We start from the raw sequence: 17,529 nt of genomic DNA, 5'->3' as shown, positions 1-17,529 counted from the left end.
TAGGAGAGAAACATAATTTTGCTGTCTTCAGGAACTTGCAGATTTACCAACATAGTAAATATTGATACGGTGAAGAAACCTGGGGGTGGCGAAATAGGGTGTTGCACATGTAATTACGTCTTCCACGTGACATTTCCCCCACATTCTATACTGAAAAATTTCAGAGAAAACGAAAGAATTTTACAAGGAACATCCATATCCCCATTGCCTAAGTTTAACATCTTACTATATCATCTACTCAAGCTTCTATTAGCCCATCTTACTTTAGTAATGCGTTTAAATTGCGGGCATCAATGCACTTTCCTCAGAATTCACCTCAGCACGCATACAATTTGTTTCTAGCTTTTTTCTTTTGATCTGAAATTTACATTCAAGGTGAAATGCCCAGATCTTGACTGCACATTAGCTGAGTTCGGACACACGCGTACACCCGTCTAAAATCTGAGATGCAAAAAAGGGGCATCATCAAACGGGCTGCTGGATGTAAGAATCTGGAGATTAGGAGAGGTCTCGCCTTGAAATATAAATCTGGGAATCACCAGAACATAGGTCTACTTAAGCTATGAGATTGGATAAAATCACGTACAGGGTGGAGAGAGAAAGGGAAGGGTCTGTGCCCTCAAAGACCACCGTTTGGAGGTCGGTCGGGTGGGAGTGGGGCCGGGGGGCGCAGGGGTTGAGCAAGCCCGAGTCAGCCGGGTTCCTGGGAAGCACGGATAAAATCACGTACAGGGTGGAGAGAGAAAGGGAAGGGTCTGTGCCCTCAAAGACCACCGTTTGGAGGTCGGTCGGGTGGGAGTGGGGCCGGGGGGCGCAGGGGTTGAGCAAGCCCGAGTCAGCCGGGTTCCTGGGAAGCACCTCTGCTCGGCGCCAAGCCACCGCTCTGACCTGGGAGCCACCAGGTTGGGGGGCAGGGCTGGGGAGCAGGTCGTGGAGGGGGCCGCGGCCAGAGGCGGGAAGAGCAGCCGGGAGTAGGGGGGGAGATGAGGAGGAGGAGGGGAGGAATATGCGGCTGAGGGAAACGGATAAGAGGTTTACGGCACGGAGGGGGAAAACGAAGGAAGAGGAGGGGCTAAGCAAGTAAAAGGGGAGAAAGGGGAAGCGGGAGAGAGGGAGAGAGGGAGAGCGGGAGGGAAAGAGGGAGAGAGGGAGGGAGAGAGGGAGGGAGAGAGGAAGGGAGGGGAGCGGCGGGGCGGAGTCGCCGCAGCGGCCGGCCGAGGGCGGGCGGAGGGAGGGGGTGTGTGCGCGGGTCACATGGTCGCTGCTGCCCTCCCCGTCAGCCGCCCTCGCCGCCGCGGTGCGCTGGCTGCAGGAAGCCGCCGCGCCGCCGCTTTTGTTGTCAGGGACCCCGGGAGGAGCGCCGCTCGCCGGCCGCCGCCACCCCCTCTGGCTGCAGCCTGCTGTGCGCTGCGCGACCTGGGGCCCGGGAGCCCCACCCGCTCTGCCCATGAAGGGGCCCCGCGACCACCGTTGCTTCCAGCCCGGGGCGGCGCGGCGCTGAGGCGGCGGCGGCGGCGCTGCCCCCTCTGCGGGAAGCGGGAGGCCCCGGCCCCCTCCGCGAGGACACCATGGAGGTGAATGCGGGTAAGAGCCGGACTGCGGCGGGTGGGGGATGGCCGGAGGGAGCGCTCGGAGCCCGCGGGGCACTTCTGGGGGCGGCGGCAGGGGGTGTCCCCAGGGTCGGTGGGGCGGCGTGGGCTGCTGCGCGCCGCGTGTCCGCCTCTGGCTCAGTTTCTATCGCCCCTTTGGCCGCCCCGCGCCCGCCCTCCTGTCTCCCTGCAAAGCCGCAGCGCGGCCCGGCGGCGCCCGACCCGGCCCCCCCCTCACATGGCCCGGCCTCGCGAGCCACGTGCGCGCTGTGTTTACGTTCGGCGGCGCCCGGGCGCCGGTTGGCTGGGCGGGCGCGTGACGCGGCATTACATAATGGGCGCTGAGGCGGCGGCGGCGGGCGGGGACACGTGAGGCCGGTCGGCTCCCTGACCCACATTCCCCGGGGCCGCAGGGACACGTGGGGGCGGGCGCGCGCGCGCGCGCGCGCTGCCTGGGAGCGCCGCAGCCTCCCGGGAGGCTCCGCCCCTTTGGAAGCCTCGGGGTAGTGACGTCGCCGCGATTCCCTCCTCCCCCGCGGGGTTGCACACTGCGGAGGAGGCCGCGCGTGCGCACCCGCTGAGCCCCGCGGCGAGGGGGCCCCGACGCGGGCGCTGACACCGCAGTGCGCCGGGCGCTGCAAGCTTTTTTCGCGAGGTGACCCCCAAGGCGCGGACCCCGCGCGAAACAAACGAACCGGCGCCTGACGAGCTGGTAGCTGTACACTTTGCAGATTCTGAGGAGGAAGTGCGGGGCGAGGGCGTGCTGCAGGCCGGAGGAGGCGCCTCGGGGAAGGCTTGGGGTTTTCCCGAAGGGATACGCTCGAAGGAGCTCCGAGGTGCTTCGATCCCAAGCGATGCCCCGCAGACTGGGTAGCACCGCCCTTGTTAGGATGCCGCCTCACTGTTTACCAAAAAAACCCGTTTCCTCTAGGCCTGTCTCACACACCCACAGTCTTAAAAACTGCTTCCAGATCCCCTTGGGCTGAAATTTTCCTGTAAACGGGTCATACCCGGAGCTGAGCGTGCAGCTCACGTATGGTCAGGATGACTCAGGTGATCGTAGGTGACTCCAACACTATATGTAAAACTGGCCAGTCTTCATTTAAGAAAAACAAAACAAAACAACCTGTGGGTCGCTGAATTTTCCTGAATCTGATCAAGAGAATTTGGCTTTATAAATGCTTTTCTTGTCACATTTTGTTACATTGCAACAGAACAATAGGGTGCCCTTCCTTCCTTTTGTGTGCCCCAAATGATGGAGCAGAGCTGAAGTAAGTGAGGTTATGGAAACAGCCAGCTTTTGTTTTATTTTTTGAGTTATAATGCGCCTCTAAGAATCTTGCCTCGATAACAAGTGTATTGTGAACTTTTCACCAAGAGTAAAAATAGTCATTTTCAAATTGTTTAATTATTTTTAAAATTTACTTTTTTTTTTACCTGCCTCACAAAAATCTGGATCTAATTGTGTTTTAATTACCTAACGGACCTACTTAGTCTTTGAGGGCATTTTTAAAAATTTTACGAGTTTATCATAGAACTAAACTTATACGTGTTAGAATTTAGAGGTGATCAGGGTGAACCTCTTCTACCCTTTAGCATGAATTCTAGTAGCTTTAGTAGCCTCATGAGGGCTGGCTCAATTAGGAAGTTTTTCTCTGGTTTGAGCCCTTTTCCAGTACTTCGCTGTTCAAAATCTTGCCTTGTGGAGCTACACATTATAAAAATTCCTCCGAATGGGTGTTGACCATCCCCTTCCCCCTTCAGTTCTTGGATTTGCAGTTCTCATCTCTTGGTCCTTGCCCAGCGTTGTTTTTTCAGATCACTCATCATCCTTGTTGCCCTTTGGGATGGAGCACCCAGAAGTGAACAGGCTCTTGTGGAAGTGGCTGGATAATTATCAAGTTCCAAGTTGCCCTCTTTGTCTTGGATCCTGCTGCAAATGAATTCCCTGGCAGGCTTAGTTTTTTTGGCCTATTGCTTTGCTGACTCACAGTAACCTTGCAATCAACTAGGACCTTTCATGTGAACTGTTATGAAGTTAGATTTCATTCATTGTGCAGATAATTGCATGACCTGAAGTGTAGGAATTTACAGTGATCGTTCTTAAAATTACTCTTGTTCATTTGGTCTTAAGTTCAAAGCTGTTACAAGCTGCTACCCACCATATTTACAGTTTCTACCATCTGTCTGTAAGTGGGAGGTCTAATAAGAATTCACTTTAACTGGCCGGGCGCAGTGGCTCACGCCTGTAAGCCCAGCACTTTGGGAGGCTGAGCCAGGCGGATCTCCTGAGGTAAGGAGTTCGAGACCAGCGTGACCAACATTTGTCCTTCTCTACTAAACGGACAAAAATTAGCCGGGCATGGTGGTGGGCTCCTGTAATCCCAGCTACTCAATGAGACTGAGGCAGGAGAATAGCTTGAACCTGGGAGGTGGAGGTTGCAGTTGAGTCGAGATCGCACTCCAGCACTCCAGCCTGGGCAAGAGTGAGACTCCGTCTCAAAAAAAAAAAAAAGCCTTTTAACTTTTGAATTTTTGTAAACATTGACCAAGGTGGGGCCAGATTCAGTGCTGTGTGGCACACCTCTACCCTTCCGTCTAGTTTGGTGTCATTTGACAAACATTCAACCAGTGATCATGTAATCTTACTGTCCTTCATGACATCTCTATGTCTGCTCGCCCCATGAGTAATGTGTGAAAACAATGGAGCGAAAAACTTGGAAAACAATTGTAGAGGTGGGGCAAAGAAATCTTTCCTTGGAGTGAGGAAAAGCCAGAATTGAAGTAAGAAGTTGCTTGACTGGTCAGTACGGTTAAGAGATTCAAGAAGGAGTGTGGAAATAACCAAAAAGAAACCACTGGATCCTTAAGACACATTAAAAAATGAGGTGAAGAATGTGTAGGGAGGGTTAGTTTGGTTTGAACCATTTTGATGGACCTCTTCTAGTATAATGATGACAAAAAAATAATCATCAGCTTCTTCTTATGTGCCAGGCCCTTTACATGTGTTCCTCACGGTAATTCCATGAAGGAAGATGCTGTTCCCACCATCTTAATGATGAGGAGCTAAGTAAATTGAAGCTAAATAACTTACCTAGGCAAGTAGTAGAGCCAGAATTTGAATCCACGAAGTTTACTTGGGAACACAAACTGTTAACTACTGTGCTATAATATATTTTAGCCTGCATAATATTTGAAGATTTATGTACAACTTAGTGTCCTGTCTTCTTGAGGGTGAAGGAGATACTGCATGTGTATGGATCCCCACTCAATTTGCAGTGATATATGTAGGTTATAGCTGGTGGAAAAGGATAGTCATCTGCAGGGCCTTCATCAGTCCTTTCTTTAGTCATGCTGGCTTATTTCCAGACATCAGATTACACCTTGACCTCCTTCTCCAGTAATTTACATGGAGATTAAAATAACTCTGTTTTATAAAATAAGACCCATTTGGCTGGGCGCGGTGGCTCACACCTGTAATCCCAGCACTGTGGGAGGCTGAGGTGGGCGGATCACTTGAGGTCAGGAGTTCGAGACCAGCCTGGTCAACATGTGAAACCCTGTCTCTACTAAAATACAAAAATTAGCCGGGTGTGGTGGGTACCCATAATCCCAGCTACTTGGGAGACCGAGGCAGGAGAATCGCTTGAACCCAGGAGGCGGAGGTTGCGGTGAGCTGAGACCATACCATTGCACTCCAGCCTAGGCAACAGAGTGAAACTCTGTCTCAAAAAATAAAAAACAAAAAACACCCACACCATTTATTTTTGTGTCACCCCATTTAAAAAAATGTCTCTTATGTGATAACATCATTTGGTAATTTACACACCCTTCAATTCCCCACTTAGATATTGCCACCTTGGATGTGTTTACCCCTGTTGATCTCTGCCCTCTTTAGTATGATCTTCAGCAGTTCACAATCGTTTGTATAAATTGTTTGTATGAAACATTGCTCCTGATAACATGGGTGTTTCCCCAGTTGGTTTATAAGGCATTTTAGGGAAAGGACCGTGCTGTTCTCTGGAGCCCTGACACCCAGGACACAATTGGAATTTTATTTTATTTTTTTTTATTTTTTATTTTTTTTTTTTTTTGTTTTTGTTTTTTTTTTGAGACGGAGTCTCGCTCTGTCCCCCAGGCTGGAGTGCAGTGGCGCGATCTCGGCTCACTGCAAGCTCCGCCTCCCGGGTTCACGCCATTCTCCTGCCTCAGCCTCCCGAGTAGCTGGGACTACAGGCACCCACAACCGCGCCCGGCTAATTTTTTGTATTTTTAGTAGAGACGGGGTTTCACCGTGGTCTCGATCTCCTGACCTTGTGATCCGCCCGCCTCAGCCTCCCAAAGTGCTGGGATTACAGGCATGAGCCACCGCGCCCGGCACAATTGGAATTTTAATGCCTCAATTAGATCTACTCTACCACCCTTTGAGTAGGAATTATTTGTAACACTTTTAAAGTGAGGAAACTAAAGCTTCTTGGTGATAAAATGTTTTGTTCTAAGCCACAGGGCAAAAAAAGTACAGTCATGACTTGAAGTCAAACATACTCTCCAGGTTGGTGGACAGTGGGAGTGGGAGGGTTTAGATGATGGACAAGTCTAGAAAATGAGTAAGAAGACTCGAATATTTGCTGGAATATCAGTGCTTCCTAGAAGTACAAAATTGGATATTGACTTTTGGCTTGTCTGAAGTTGACCACTGGGTAAGCCCTAGCCTGGGAACCTGGCCCAGGTCCAGGGTCCCTTTCAACTGAAAATAGAGAAGACTGCCTCAGCTAATTTTAGCTCAAGGTTTCAAAGAGGTACATACATTCTGCCTGTTTCTTGGAGGTGTTGGGACTTGCTAGTTCAGGGATTTTTACTATTCTTACTTTATCATCAAAAACAGTATATGAAAAAAGCACTTTAATAATCCTTATGAACACCATTTCATTTCAGTCTTGTAGTAAGTGGCAGATGTTCCAATTTTATAGAAGATGACTCAGGTTTAGAAACATTGAAAGTGACTTGCTTGCTCAGTTCTTCTGACCAAATAAGTTTGTACTCTGGAATTGGACAACCTTGACTTTAAACTCTGGCCTGCCACTTAGTGGCTGACTTATCCTCTCTGAGCTCCTTGTTTACAAAAATGAGTTAATGACAGTTAATTCACAGAGTTCTTGTGAGGATGAAATTGTGTCGTTTATTCCTGACATCCAGCAGGTACTTGGTAACTTATAGTTTCACTTTCCTTTCTTCATTAGGTTGAGGAACTACTAGATGTACTCCTTATCTTCTAAGAAATTAAAATTTAACCCATTTGGTTTGCTATCAGTCAGGTTCATAGATGGGTGTCTAGTAGCAAGAATAGATGCTAAGACAACTAAATCAATATTGAAGGTCTTGTGAGGAGAATGCAGCTGTTTCTAGATGGATCCTCTTTGATTTTCTGGTGCCTGGCACAAATGCTTGTTTTCTTAAGACAGGAATTGGATCTTAACTGGATTGATAATAGCCCAGTAATTTCTTTTAGGTTGGATATTGAAGCTTTTGCAAAGGAAATTGTTTTTTAGTTAATTAATTACCATCAATGCTTGCAACCAATTTTTGAGCCATCTGCATAGCTCTAATTTCTTTTCTTTTCCTTTTTTTTTTTTTTTTTTTTTTGAAGAGTTTTGCTCTTGTTGCTCAGGCTGGAGTGCAGTGGTGCCATCTTGGCTCACCGCAACCTCCACTTCCCAGGTTCAAGCGATTCTCCTGCCTCAGCCTCCTCAGTAGCTGGGATGACAGGCATGTGCCACCATGCCTTGCTGTTTTTGTATTTTTAGTAGAGATGGGGTTTCTCCATGTTGGTCAGGCTGGTCTCTAACTTCTGACCTCAGACGATCCGCCTGCCTCGGCCTCCCAAAGTGCTGGGGTTAAAGGCGTGAGCTGCTGTGCCCTGCCAGGTCTAATTTCTAAAAGTGAATTTCTTAGCTAAGGTAGTCAGCAGATCTTGTGAACATAAATGACTGAAAATGCGGGCCCAGGAAAGTCTTACTTCCAAGCAAAAACATCACTTTCTTATCTTTTATTTTCCTGAGATGTTAGGTGTGAATTTAGTACCTAAGACATTATTTTAGAGAAGACAAATAGCTGTGAGATCTTTTGGAATTTCATTGAGGACTAAGAATATTTGTAAAGTGTCCTATTGTGAGTGGAGACAACTGTGAAAAAAGTAGCCGTGTGCTAATACCTGGAATTGTTAATGTGGACTTAAGATCTCTAAAGTTTTATAAAGACAGCACAATGGTTTTCCCCAATAACATGACACTGGCTAGGTTTCCAGGTTAAATTGGTTTCTCTTTGGATTCACAGGGTATTAATGATACTCTGGCGGTTGTGTCAATGAAAATATCAGTCTTTAAAACTGGGCTAATTTGGTTTGAATTCACTGATTGTAGCCATTTTTAAACTTCAGTGTGCAAATAATTGCTTGGAGAGCTTGTTAAAAATGCGCATTCCTGAGGATGTGTTCTCCAGTCTGCGTAGGGCCTTGGAAACATGTATTCTGAAAAAGCACCAGCTAGTTTTGAGGATATGTATTTTACATAATTTCTCTGGGTGATGAAAATAAGTTGGGAATCTTTCTTCTTGTGTTGGTAGTTTTGGAGTTTTTAGATTTTAAAATGAACAGTAGGTGAAAACTGCCCTTGGTCACTTTGTCTTCCAGGGAGCACAGATGAAGTTGTTGGCTTGTGGCAGTGTTCTTCAAACTTGGATGTGCATCAGAATCACCAAGAGGGCTTATTAAAGTTTCTTATGCAGTAGATCTGGAGCTGAGCTTGATAATTTGCATTTCCAGCAGATTCTGGGTGATACCAATGCCCCTGGTCCAGGGCCCACACTTTGAGATCGTTGGTTTCTAGTTAGGGACCACGCTGCAGGAAAAATATTAATTGCAGGATTAATTAAGGTGAGATGCACATAGCAAGAGAGCATATGGACAGCAAGTCTAACTGTGGGAAGAGCGGATTTGCACCTCTCACCTCATGATTGATTCCAGGCATAGGCTTCATGAATAAAACAATGGATGGAATTGTCTACATTAGTGATATTTTTGTCTTTACAAATCAAGTGCATATCGTTGAATTTATGCATGTTAAATTTGTGTCTAGGCTGGGCATGGTGGCTCACACCTGTAATCTCAGCACTTTGGGAGGTGGAGGCGGGCGGATCACCTGAGGTCAGAAGTTCGTGACCAGCCTGGGCAACATGGTGAAACCGTGTCTCTACTTAAAAAAAAAAAGAAAAAAAATTAACCAAGCGAGGTGGTGGGTGCCTGTAGTCCCAGCTACTCAGGAGGCTGAGGGAGGAGAGTTGTGTGAACCAGGAGGTGGAGGTTGCAATGAGCTGAAGTTGCACCACTGCACTCCCATCCTGGGTGACAGAGTGAAACTCCGTCTCAAAAAAAAAAAAAAAAAAAATTGTGTCTGATGAAAAACATGGTATGTTTTTTGGCATAGTAGGCAACTGTTTCATCTTCCCTTCTGGGTTGCATTCAAACCCCTTGAGAGCTGTGATTGTGTTTTCCTTTAGCCTCAGTATATATAATTTGTGCTTAAATACATATGTGATATCTAATACATAACAAACTGAAAATGATTTTAAATTTTTTTTTTTAATTGCCTGAAAATGGAAATGTCTTATCTTTTTGGGATTGTTTTGGCCTCAACATTTTGCTATGTGGATTTTTTGTTTAAAAATGATTGATAGGCCGGACATGGTGGCTGACGCCTGTAATCCCAGCACTGGGGAGGCCAAGGTGGGTGGATCACCTGAGGTCAGGAGTTCGAGACCAGTCTGACCAACATGGTGAAACCCTGTCTCTACTAAAAAAAAAAAAAAAACAAAAATTGACTGAGAGTGGTGGCATGTGACTATAGTCCCAGCTACTCAGGAGGCTGAGATAGGAAAATTGCTTGCACCCAGGAGGTGGAGGTTGCTGTAAGCCGAGATTGTGACACTGCACTCCAGCCTGGGTGACAGAGTGAGACTTGGTCTCAAAAAAAAAAAAAAAGGAAGGTCAAGGCCAGTTTTCAGAGGGGTTGTAGAGGTTATATAAAATTGCAAATCACATTTTGAGAATAAGTCTGTGTAGAGGGAATTAGCTTCAGCCTTACTGTTATTCTGGTATAGCATACATTCTTCCAGCATCTTTATTAACACCTTTATAAAGAGCGAGTCAGAAGAACAAGGAGTGAGTCTGGATTTCTTAAGAGCTGCTTAGAGATGAATGGCAGAATGGGGTAGAGAAGGGAGAGTATTTAACTGGGGATTGGTTAGTGTAGAGCCACTTATGTCTTCTGGGAACACCGAAACAGAAAGGTGTGGGAGCAAGGGCTATGAAAGGATCCCTTATCTACCATTCTAAATGTTACATCTGTTCTGGATTAACCTGTGCTTTTAGCCAAGTGTTGGGGGAGGCAAATGATAAATTCATTGTTTCTAGGATTGTGTCAGATCAGAGGATGCAAAGAAGAGACCAGAACCAGATTTCTTTGTGACCAGTTTGTTTAAGCAATGAAGTTGCTTAGGAGCGTGTTTTAGTCCTTTTAGGAAAAGATTGGAAAATGAAAAGCTTTAGGTGTGAGGGGTCTGCATGTGCTCAGAATATCCAAGCCAGTGAAATCCTTCTCACTTTTAATTTTTTCTTTCTTTTTTTTTTTTTTTTTTTTGAGACGGAGTCTCGCTCTGTCTCCCAGGCTGGAGTGCAGTGGCGCCATCTCGGCTCACTGCAAGCTCCGCCTCTCGGGTTCACGCCATTCTCCTGCCTCAGCCTCCCGAGTAGCTGGGACTACAGGCGCCCACCACCTTGCCTGGCTAAGTTTTTGTATTTTTAGTAGAGACGGGGTTTCACCGTGGTCTCGATCTCCTGACCTTGTGATCCGCCTGCCTCGGCCTCCCAAAGTGCTGGGATTACAGGCGTGAGCCACCGCGCCCAGCAATTTTTTCTTTCTTTGAGACAGGGTCTTGCCCTGTCTCCAGGCTAGAGTGCAGTGGCATGATCATGGCTCACTGCAGCCTCGAACTCCTGGGCTCAAGTGATCCTCTTGCCTTAGCCTTCTGAATAACTGGGACTACTAGAGGTGCTGGGTGCAAACCACACGCAGCAAGTTTTTAAATTTTTTTGTAGAAACAGCATTACCTTATGTTGCCCAGGCTGGTCTCAAATTCCTGGGCTCAAGCGACAATCCTCCCGCCTCAGCCCCCAAAGTGGTATGATTACGGGCATGAGCAAGTGTGCTGGGCCCATCTCCCTTTTTAAATCAGTGGGAGTCACACGTGCTTTGAACTTTGTGGAAGCAGGACGAATAATGGGAAATAAGGAAATACTTTACTTTTTGCTTTTGGTGTAAGCAAACATTTCATATCATCAGTATCCTATTTCTAAAGTTAATGGCTTTGCTGTTGAGATTTGCAAAAATAAAAAATACATATTATCTTGTATCTAATTATGTGATTTTCCTCCTATTTTCTAGGAGGTGTGATTGCCTATATCAGTTCTTCCAGCTCAGCCTCAAGCCCTGCCTCTTGTCACAGTGAGGGTTCTGAGAATAGTTTCCAGTCCTCCTCCTCTTCTGTTCCATCTTCTCCAAATAGCTCTAATTCTGATACCAATGGTAATCCCAAGAATGGTGATCTCTCCAATATTGAAGGCATCCTGAAGAATGATCGAATAGATTGTTCTATGAAAACAAGCAAATCGAGTGCACCTGGCATGACAAAAAGTCATAGTGGTGTGACAAGTAAGTTACTTTAGTTTTCTAAAGCTCGCTGCCATAAGTTGCAAATGGGGCTTATTTTATCTGCTTTTCATATAGGGGGCCATTATATTTCTGGGTACAGTTTTCGCTCCCTGCTGGGTGATCATACATCTGTAGTTAGGGAAGAAATCAGCGATGATTTTAGAAGTTATAACCTAGGGGCTGTCAAATTCTTGCCTCAGAGCAAGATATGTGGTTATGTACTCTGCCTGGCCCTGCTCCCTCTAGGGTACCCTCTTTTACTACATTTCACAGTTACTTTTCTTCTGGACTACTAGAACTAAGTCTTGTTTCTAGAACAGAGTACTTGCTCATTGTGGGAAGGGGTTACATTAGTGAAACTGGAGTTGGGAACATTTGGGATTAGGAAATGTTGGATTGGGATAACCAAATGAGTAGTGGGATTTGGACCTATCTGGCCCCTGTAGGTGAAGTAAACTGACACGGCTGCCTGTGGAGAGACATCCCTTTCCACCTTTTATTGATTGACTTCTCTGCCTGAATTCTTAATTGTTATCCAGAGAATTGGTTTCTTAGTTCTGGTTGCATGTCTGATGTAAAGTAACTCTAAATTTACAAAATTTCTTATATCATGCTGACAGGTCTGGAAAAAAAATAAATTTACAAAATTTCAGTGTAATTCTAAAATCAGGAAAGGAAAAATCCAGGTCTGTGAGGTGTTTTTGTCAGTGCCATAAGCTGTGTTTAAAAGAAAATTATGGCCGGGTGTGGTGGCTCACACCTGTAATCCCAGCATTTTTGGAGGCTGAGTGGGGCAGAGCCCAGGAATTCAAGACCAGCCTGGGCAACATGGCAGAACCCCATCTCTACTAAAAATACAAAAAAAGCTTGGTATGGTGGTGTGTGCCTGTAGTCCCAGCTACTTGGGGGGCGAGGCATGAGAATTGCTTGAACCTGGGAAGTGTGGAGGTTGCAGTGAGCCGAGATCACGCCACTACACTCCAGCTTGGGCGACAGCGGGAGACTCTATCTTAAAAAAAAAAAAAAAGAAAAGAAAATTATGATTACTTTTGATTTGAAAATATTTTTCTTTTACATTATGAAAGTAGATACATATCTTTTAAAAGCTCTTACAAGTTGAATGAAATAAAATATCTAATTGGAAAGAAAACAGACTCAGTGTTTCTTCTTGCTTTTTACTTCATGTCCTTTTGTGTCCTAGAATTTAGTGGCATGGTTCTACTGTGTAAAGTCTGTGGGGATGTGGCGTCAGGATTCCACTATGGAGTTCATGCTTGCGAAGGCTGTAAGGTAAAGCATGCTTTTATTTCTTTAAGCAACTGATTCTGGGATAAGAAGTTGGGTTTAGATTTACCAATTTCCACAATTGATAATCTGAGAGAGAGTGAGAAGTCAGCTGCTCTTTTTAAGTTCTAAGCATTTTATGTAGTGTATAAGCATAACTTGTTTTGAAAAATATTTGTGTGTGTGTGTGTGTGTGTGTGTGTGTTTTGAGATGGAGTCTCTGTAGCCCAGTGAGGTGGCACGGTCTCGGCTCTCTGTAGCCTCCACCTCCCAGGTTCAAGTGATTCTCCTGCCTCAGCCTCCTGAGTAGCTGGGACTACAGGCACCTGCCACCATGCCCGGCTAATTTTTTGTGTTTTTAGTAGAGACGGGGTTTCACCGTGTTAGCCAGGATGGTCTCGATCTCCTGACCTTGTGATCCGCCTGCCTCGGCCTCCCAAAGTGCTGGGATTGTACAGGTGTGAGCCACCGCACCTGGCCTAAAAAATAGTCTTAATTCAGTGAAAGTATTTCTTTTTTCTTTAAGATTTTGAACAAAGTAAATTTGCTGTCTCAATTAAACATACTTACTGTGTTAAACCAAGTGCACCAAATGCTCATTCATTAATGTGTCAAGCACAGTTCTAGGTGGTAGTGAAATAACAAGGAACAAAACAGACCAGGCACTACTCCTGCCTTGTTGGAACTTAGTTTAAACCAAACTTTGAATTAGGTTTCATCACATACTTTGACTTAATGACACATCAGGTACTGGGAGCTGGGAATAATTCCTAGATACTTGAAAAAAATGTGATATCTTAAGAAATAATGCCAAGTGAGTAAAATAATCCTGAATATAAGTTGAGCCCTTGGGAAAGCTAGTTTATTTGTAAGTTTAGTTGACTCTTTTCTAGTTATTGCTATTAGAGTATTGGTCAAATAATTCCAAGTGAGATGGTCTCTACCTCCCTACCTGTATACAGGGAGTCTTTCTCTCTTTTTAAAAAACTTGGCACAATCTTTTCTCCTGAGTATCAAAAATTAACGTGAAAAAGACACATGTTCTTGCTGTTCTCTGACTTGAGGCCACAAGCAGGAATCTAGTTTGGCAAGACATGATGAGTAAACAAGATAATGAATATACATGATGGGAGAGGAAATATTTTCAAGTGTGGCTCTGAATGAATTGTGAGTTTGCCAGTTTTTCTTTTTTTTGAAAGGGAGTTTAGCTCTTATTGCCCAGGCTGGAGTGCAGTGGCACCATCTCGGTTCACTACAACCTCTGCCTCCTGGGTTCAAACGATTCTCCTGTCTCAGTCTCCCGAGTAGCTGGGATTGCAGGCACATGCCACCACTCAAGGCTAATTTTTGTATTTTTAGTAGAGTTGGGGTTTCATCATATTAGGCTGGTCTCGGACTCCTGACCTCAGGTGATATGCCTGACTCGGCTTCCCAAAGTATTGGGATTACAGGCGTGAGCCACGCGCCCTGCCAAGTTTGCTAACTTTTAATGGCTGGGTAACTTTGTAAGACGAGTCAGTATTTTTTATAGATGTAGCATTTTTTTTCATTGTTTAAAAAAAATTCTCTCTTTCTCTCTCTCTCTCTCTCTCTCTCTCTATATATATATATATATTTTTTTTTTTTTAACAAAAATGTGAAGTAATATTGGGGCAGGCATTATTATTCTTATTTTATAGCTAGAAAATAAAAGCACAAACTGAATGAGCTGATTGTGTATTCTTGATAAATACACATCTGTGCAGTACTCTTAAATGTGTCTAGTTCAGCTCTTGTATCTAAATCAAGTGTATAGTACACAATAATAAAATATAAAAATGTTGTGTCCCATGATTACGTAGCATAGATTCAGGAAATGTGTTTAGTTGTCATATAACAGGAAAATGCAGTTTAAAATAATTTTGGTAATTGCATTCTTGAGTTTTCTGTCCTCCCTGGTACCATGAAACTGGAGATCTTTGAAGACCTATCACAGAATATGTACTTGAATTGTTTGTGGAGTAAAGGCAGCTGTTTGTAGCCATCTAGTTGGGAACTGTCTTTCCTTGGATAGTTAGCTACTCTGTTGGTGTGTGGTATAACACTTACCTGTTGCTGACATGTAGTCAGTGACTTCTGACATGTATAACAGGCCTTGCCAGTGTCAGCAGGTAATGATTGAGGAAGACCAACTTCTATGAATGTAATCCACAATTCTAGTGAGGGGATTGTAGTTATCAAACATATTTCTCAGTCAACTTTTAAGCAGTCATTCAGGCTGAGTGCAGCGGCTCAGGCCTGTAATTCTACCTCTTTGGGAGGCCGAAGCTGGAGGATTGCTTGAGGTGGAGTGTGAGACCCACCTGGGCAACGTAGGGAGACCCCATCTCTACAAAAAGTGAAAAAGCTGGATGTGGTAGCACATGTCTGTAGTCCCAGCTCTTGGGAGGCTGAGGCAGGAGGATTGCTTGAGCCCGGGAGTTCGAAGTTGCAGTGAACTATTATTGCATCATTGTACTCCAGTCTGGGTGACAGAGTGAGACCCTGTCTCTTTAAAAAAAAAAAAAAAATGACTGGGCGCGGTGGCTCATACCTGTAATCCTAGCACTTTGAGAGGCCAAGGTGGGTGGATCAGTTGAGGTCAGGGGTTCAAGACCAGCCTGGCCAACATGACGAAATCCTGTCTCTACTAAAAATACAAAAAATTAGCCAGACATGGTGGCAGGTGCCTGTAATCCCAGCTACTGGGGAGGCCGAGGCAGGAGAATCCCTTGAACCTGGGAGATGGAGGTTTCAGTGAGCTGAGATTGTGCCACTGCACTCCAGCCTGGGCTACAGAGCAAGAGTCTGTCTCAAGAAAGCAAACAAACCAACAAAAAATCAGATTGGGAGTGGTGGTGGCTTATGCCCTGTAATTCTAACACTTTGGGAGGCCAAGGCCGGCAGATCACTTGAGCCCTGGAGTTCAAGACCGGCCTCGGCAACATGGCAAAGCCCCATTTCTACAAAAAATACAAAAATTAGCTGGGTGTGGTGGCGCATGCCTGTAGTCCCAGCTGTTTGGCAGGCTGTGGTTGGAGAATTGATTGAGCCAGGGAGGTCAGGGTTGCAGGGAGCTGTGATCATGCCACTGCACTCTAGCCTGGGCAACAGAACGAGATCTTATCTCAAAAAAAAAAAAAAAAAAAAAGTCATTCATACTTCAAGAGTTTTGGAATTTGTAGTGAATAAAAGTATGAGATGGAAAATGTGCAGACTGCAGACAGGGTCTGTTAACAGGGTAGTGTGGTTGTTGCAAGGGGTGCTTTGGGTAAGGCAAAGAATCTCTAAAGGGAAGAAGAATTTTGTTTGGTTGGTAGGTGTTAGGTTACTCATGCCAATCAGAATGGAATTGAATTCTGTGTGTCAACATTGTATTTCCCTCTATCCTAAGACATAGTGTTTCCCAGATAGCGAGTCATACACTGGTATGGACTGTAGTTCGTCATGTATATTAGATAGATATGGGAACAGTGTTTATAAGAAGTTCATTTGGGTGTTTTTAAATGGGTAAGTAAATCTTCCTTTGTTCTTAGGGTTTCTTTCGGAGAAGTATTCAACAAAACATCCAGTACAAGAAGTGCCTGAAGAATGAAAACTGTTCTATAATGAGAATGAATAGGAACAGATGTCAGCAGTGTCGCTTTAAAAAGTGTCTGTCTGTTGGAATGTCAAGAGATGGTATGTACCTAGTTTAAAGAGTGTTCCTAAAGTGTGTGGAGCTTGGCTTTTATTCCTCAGCATGAACCAGAGCTATAAGCCGGTTACCAAGAACCCTCTTTTAAGGTGAAGCAGAAAACACATTTTCATGCTTTACAAGACACCAAATTGATTAAAGTCATATTTTAGCATTATCATCCCAGAAACAGGTTTTGGCTAAACTTTGGTGGTTGTTACTACCTCTAAAAAGAGCCATTTTTTTTTTCTATGCAATTTGATTACTTTTTATTTTTTTCCTAGAAACAATGGAGTTTAAAAACATTTTTTGTATGGCCGGGCGTGGTGGCTCATGCCTGTAATCCCAACACTTCGGGAAGCTGAGGCGTGTGGGTCACTTTAGGTCAGGAGTTCCAGACCAGCCCTGGTGAAACCCCATACCTACTAAAAATACAAAAAAAAATTAGCTGAGCATGATGGCATATACCTGTAATCCCAGTTACTCGGGAGGCTAAGGCAGGAGAATAGCTTGAGCCCAGGAGGTGGAGGTTGCACTGAGGTGAGATCATGCCACTGCACTCTAACCTGGGTGACACAGTGAGACTCTGTCTCACTGCAGCCTCCATCTCCCGGGTTCAAGTGATTCTCCTGCCCCAGCCTTCTGAGTAACTGAGATTACAGGTGCCCGCCACCACACCTGGCTAATTTTTTTGAATTTTTAGGAGAGACGGGATTTCACCATGTTGGTTAGGCTGGTCTCAAACTCCTGACCTCGTGATCGGCCCGCCTTGGCCTCTGAAAGTGCTGGGATTACAGGCATGAGCCACTCACTGCGCTGGGCCAAAAAGAAATTGTTTTTTAACTTGTATTTTGTTTTTAACCAGAAGCCCAAACCTCACCATAGCTTTTCTCGATATAGCAATCCTTTCCTCTTTGTTTTTGATTTCTTAACATTACTGAGGATCTCATTTCTTCTTACATGAATTCTCTCTCTTTCTTAGCTCTGAGATGGTAAGGTGCTTTTGGGGCACAGATTCTGAACACATGGAAAAGAGATGCAAAATTGAAAGAAGCATTAGGGTCTGGAGTGGAGGTAGTTGCTCACTTCTGGCATGATCTATTCTCATGCAAAATAAAATTTGGAGTAATTTGTGGGACTATAAGTATTATCTGTGGATGACATTATTGTAAGATTGGACTCTTCTATTATGCTTATT

The 17,529-nt window shown here is 45.1% G+C and overlaps 1 protein-coding gene across 4 annotated transcripts in view; it reads left to right on the top strand.

Moving 5' to 3' along the window:
* Nucleotides 1–1,278: 1,278 nt before the first annotated feature.
* NR1D2 (nuclear receptor subfamily 1 group D member 2) overlaps nt 1,279–17,529 on the top strand; it is a 51,780-nt gene continuing 35,529 nt past the window's right edge. For 2 of the 4 annotated variants that reach the window (XM_077991367.1, XM_015132280.3), the window contains exons 1-4: nt 1,279–1,584; nt 11,087–11,353; nt 12,555–12,643; nt 16,192–16,336. In XM_077991367.1, coding sequence (XP_077847493.1) covers nt 1,569–1,584; nt 11,087–11,353; nt 12,555–12,643; nt 16,192–16,336 — 517 coding nt within the window. In that variant the 5' untranslated portion in view covers nt 1,279–1,568. Of the gene's footprint in view, nt 1,585–8,277; nt 8,521–11,086; nt 11,354–12,554; nt 12,644–16,191; nt 16,337–17,529 lie in introns of all 4 variants that reach the window. The other 2 variants (XM_077991370.1, XM_077991368.1) reach the window with 2 other exon arrangements.

Source organism: Macaca mulatta, chromosome 2 (genome assembly GCF_049350105.2).
Source record: "Macaca mulatta isolate MMU2019108-1 chromosome 2, T2T-MMU8v2.0, whole genome shotgun sequence".
In the NCBI taxonomy this organism is placed as follows: Eukaryota; Metazoa; Chordata; class Mammalia; order Primates; family Cercopithecidae; genus Macaca; species Macaca mulatta.
Note: the sequence above shows the minus strand (reverse complement) of the source record. Positions and strands in the feature narration are given on the sequence as shown.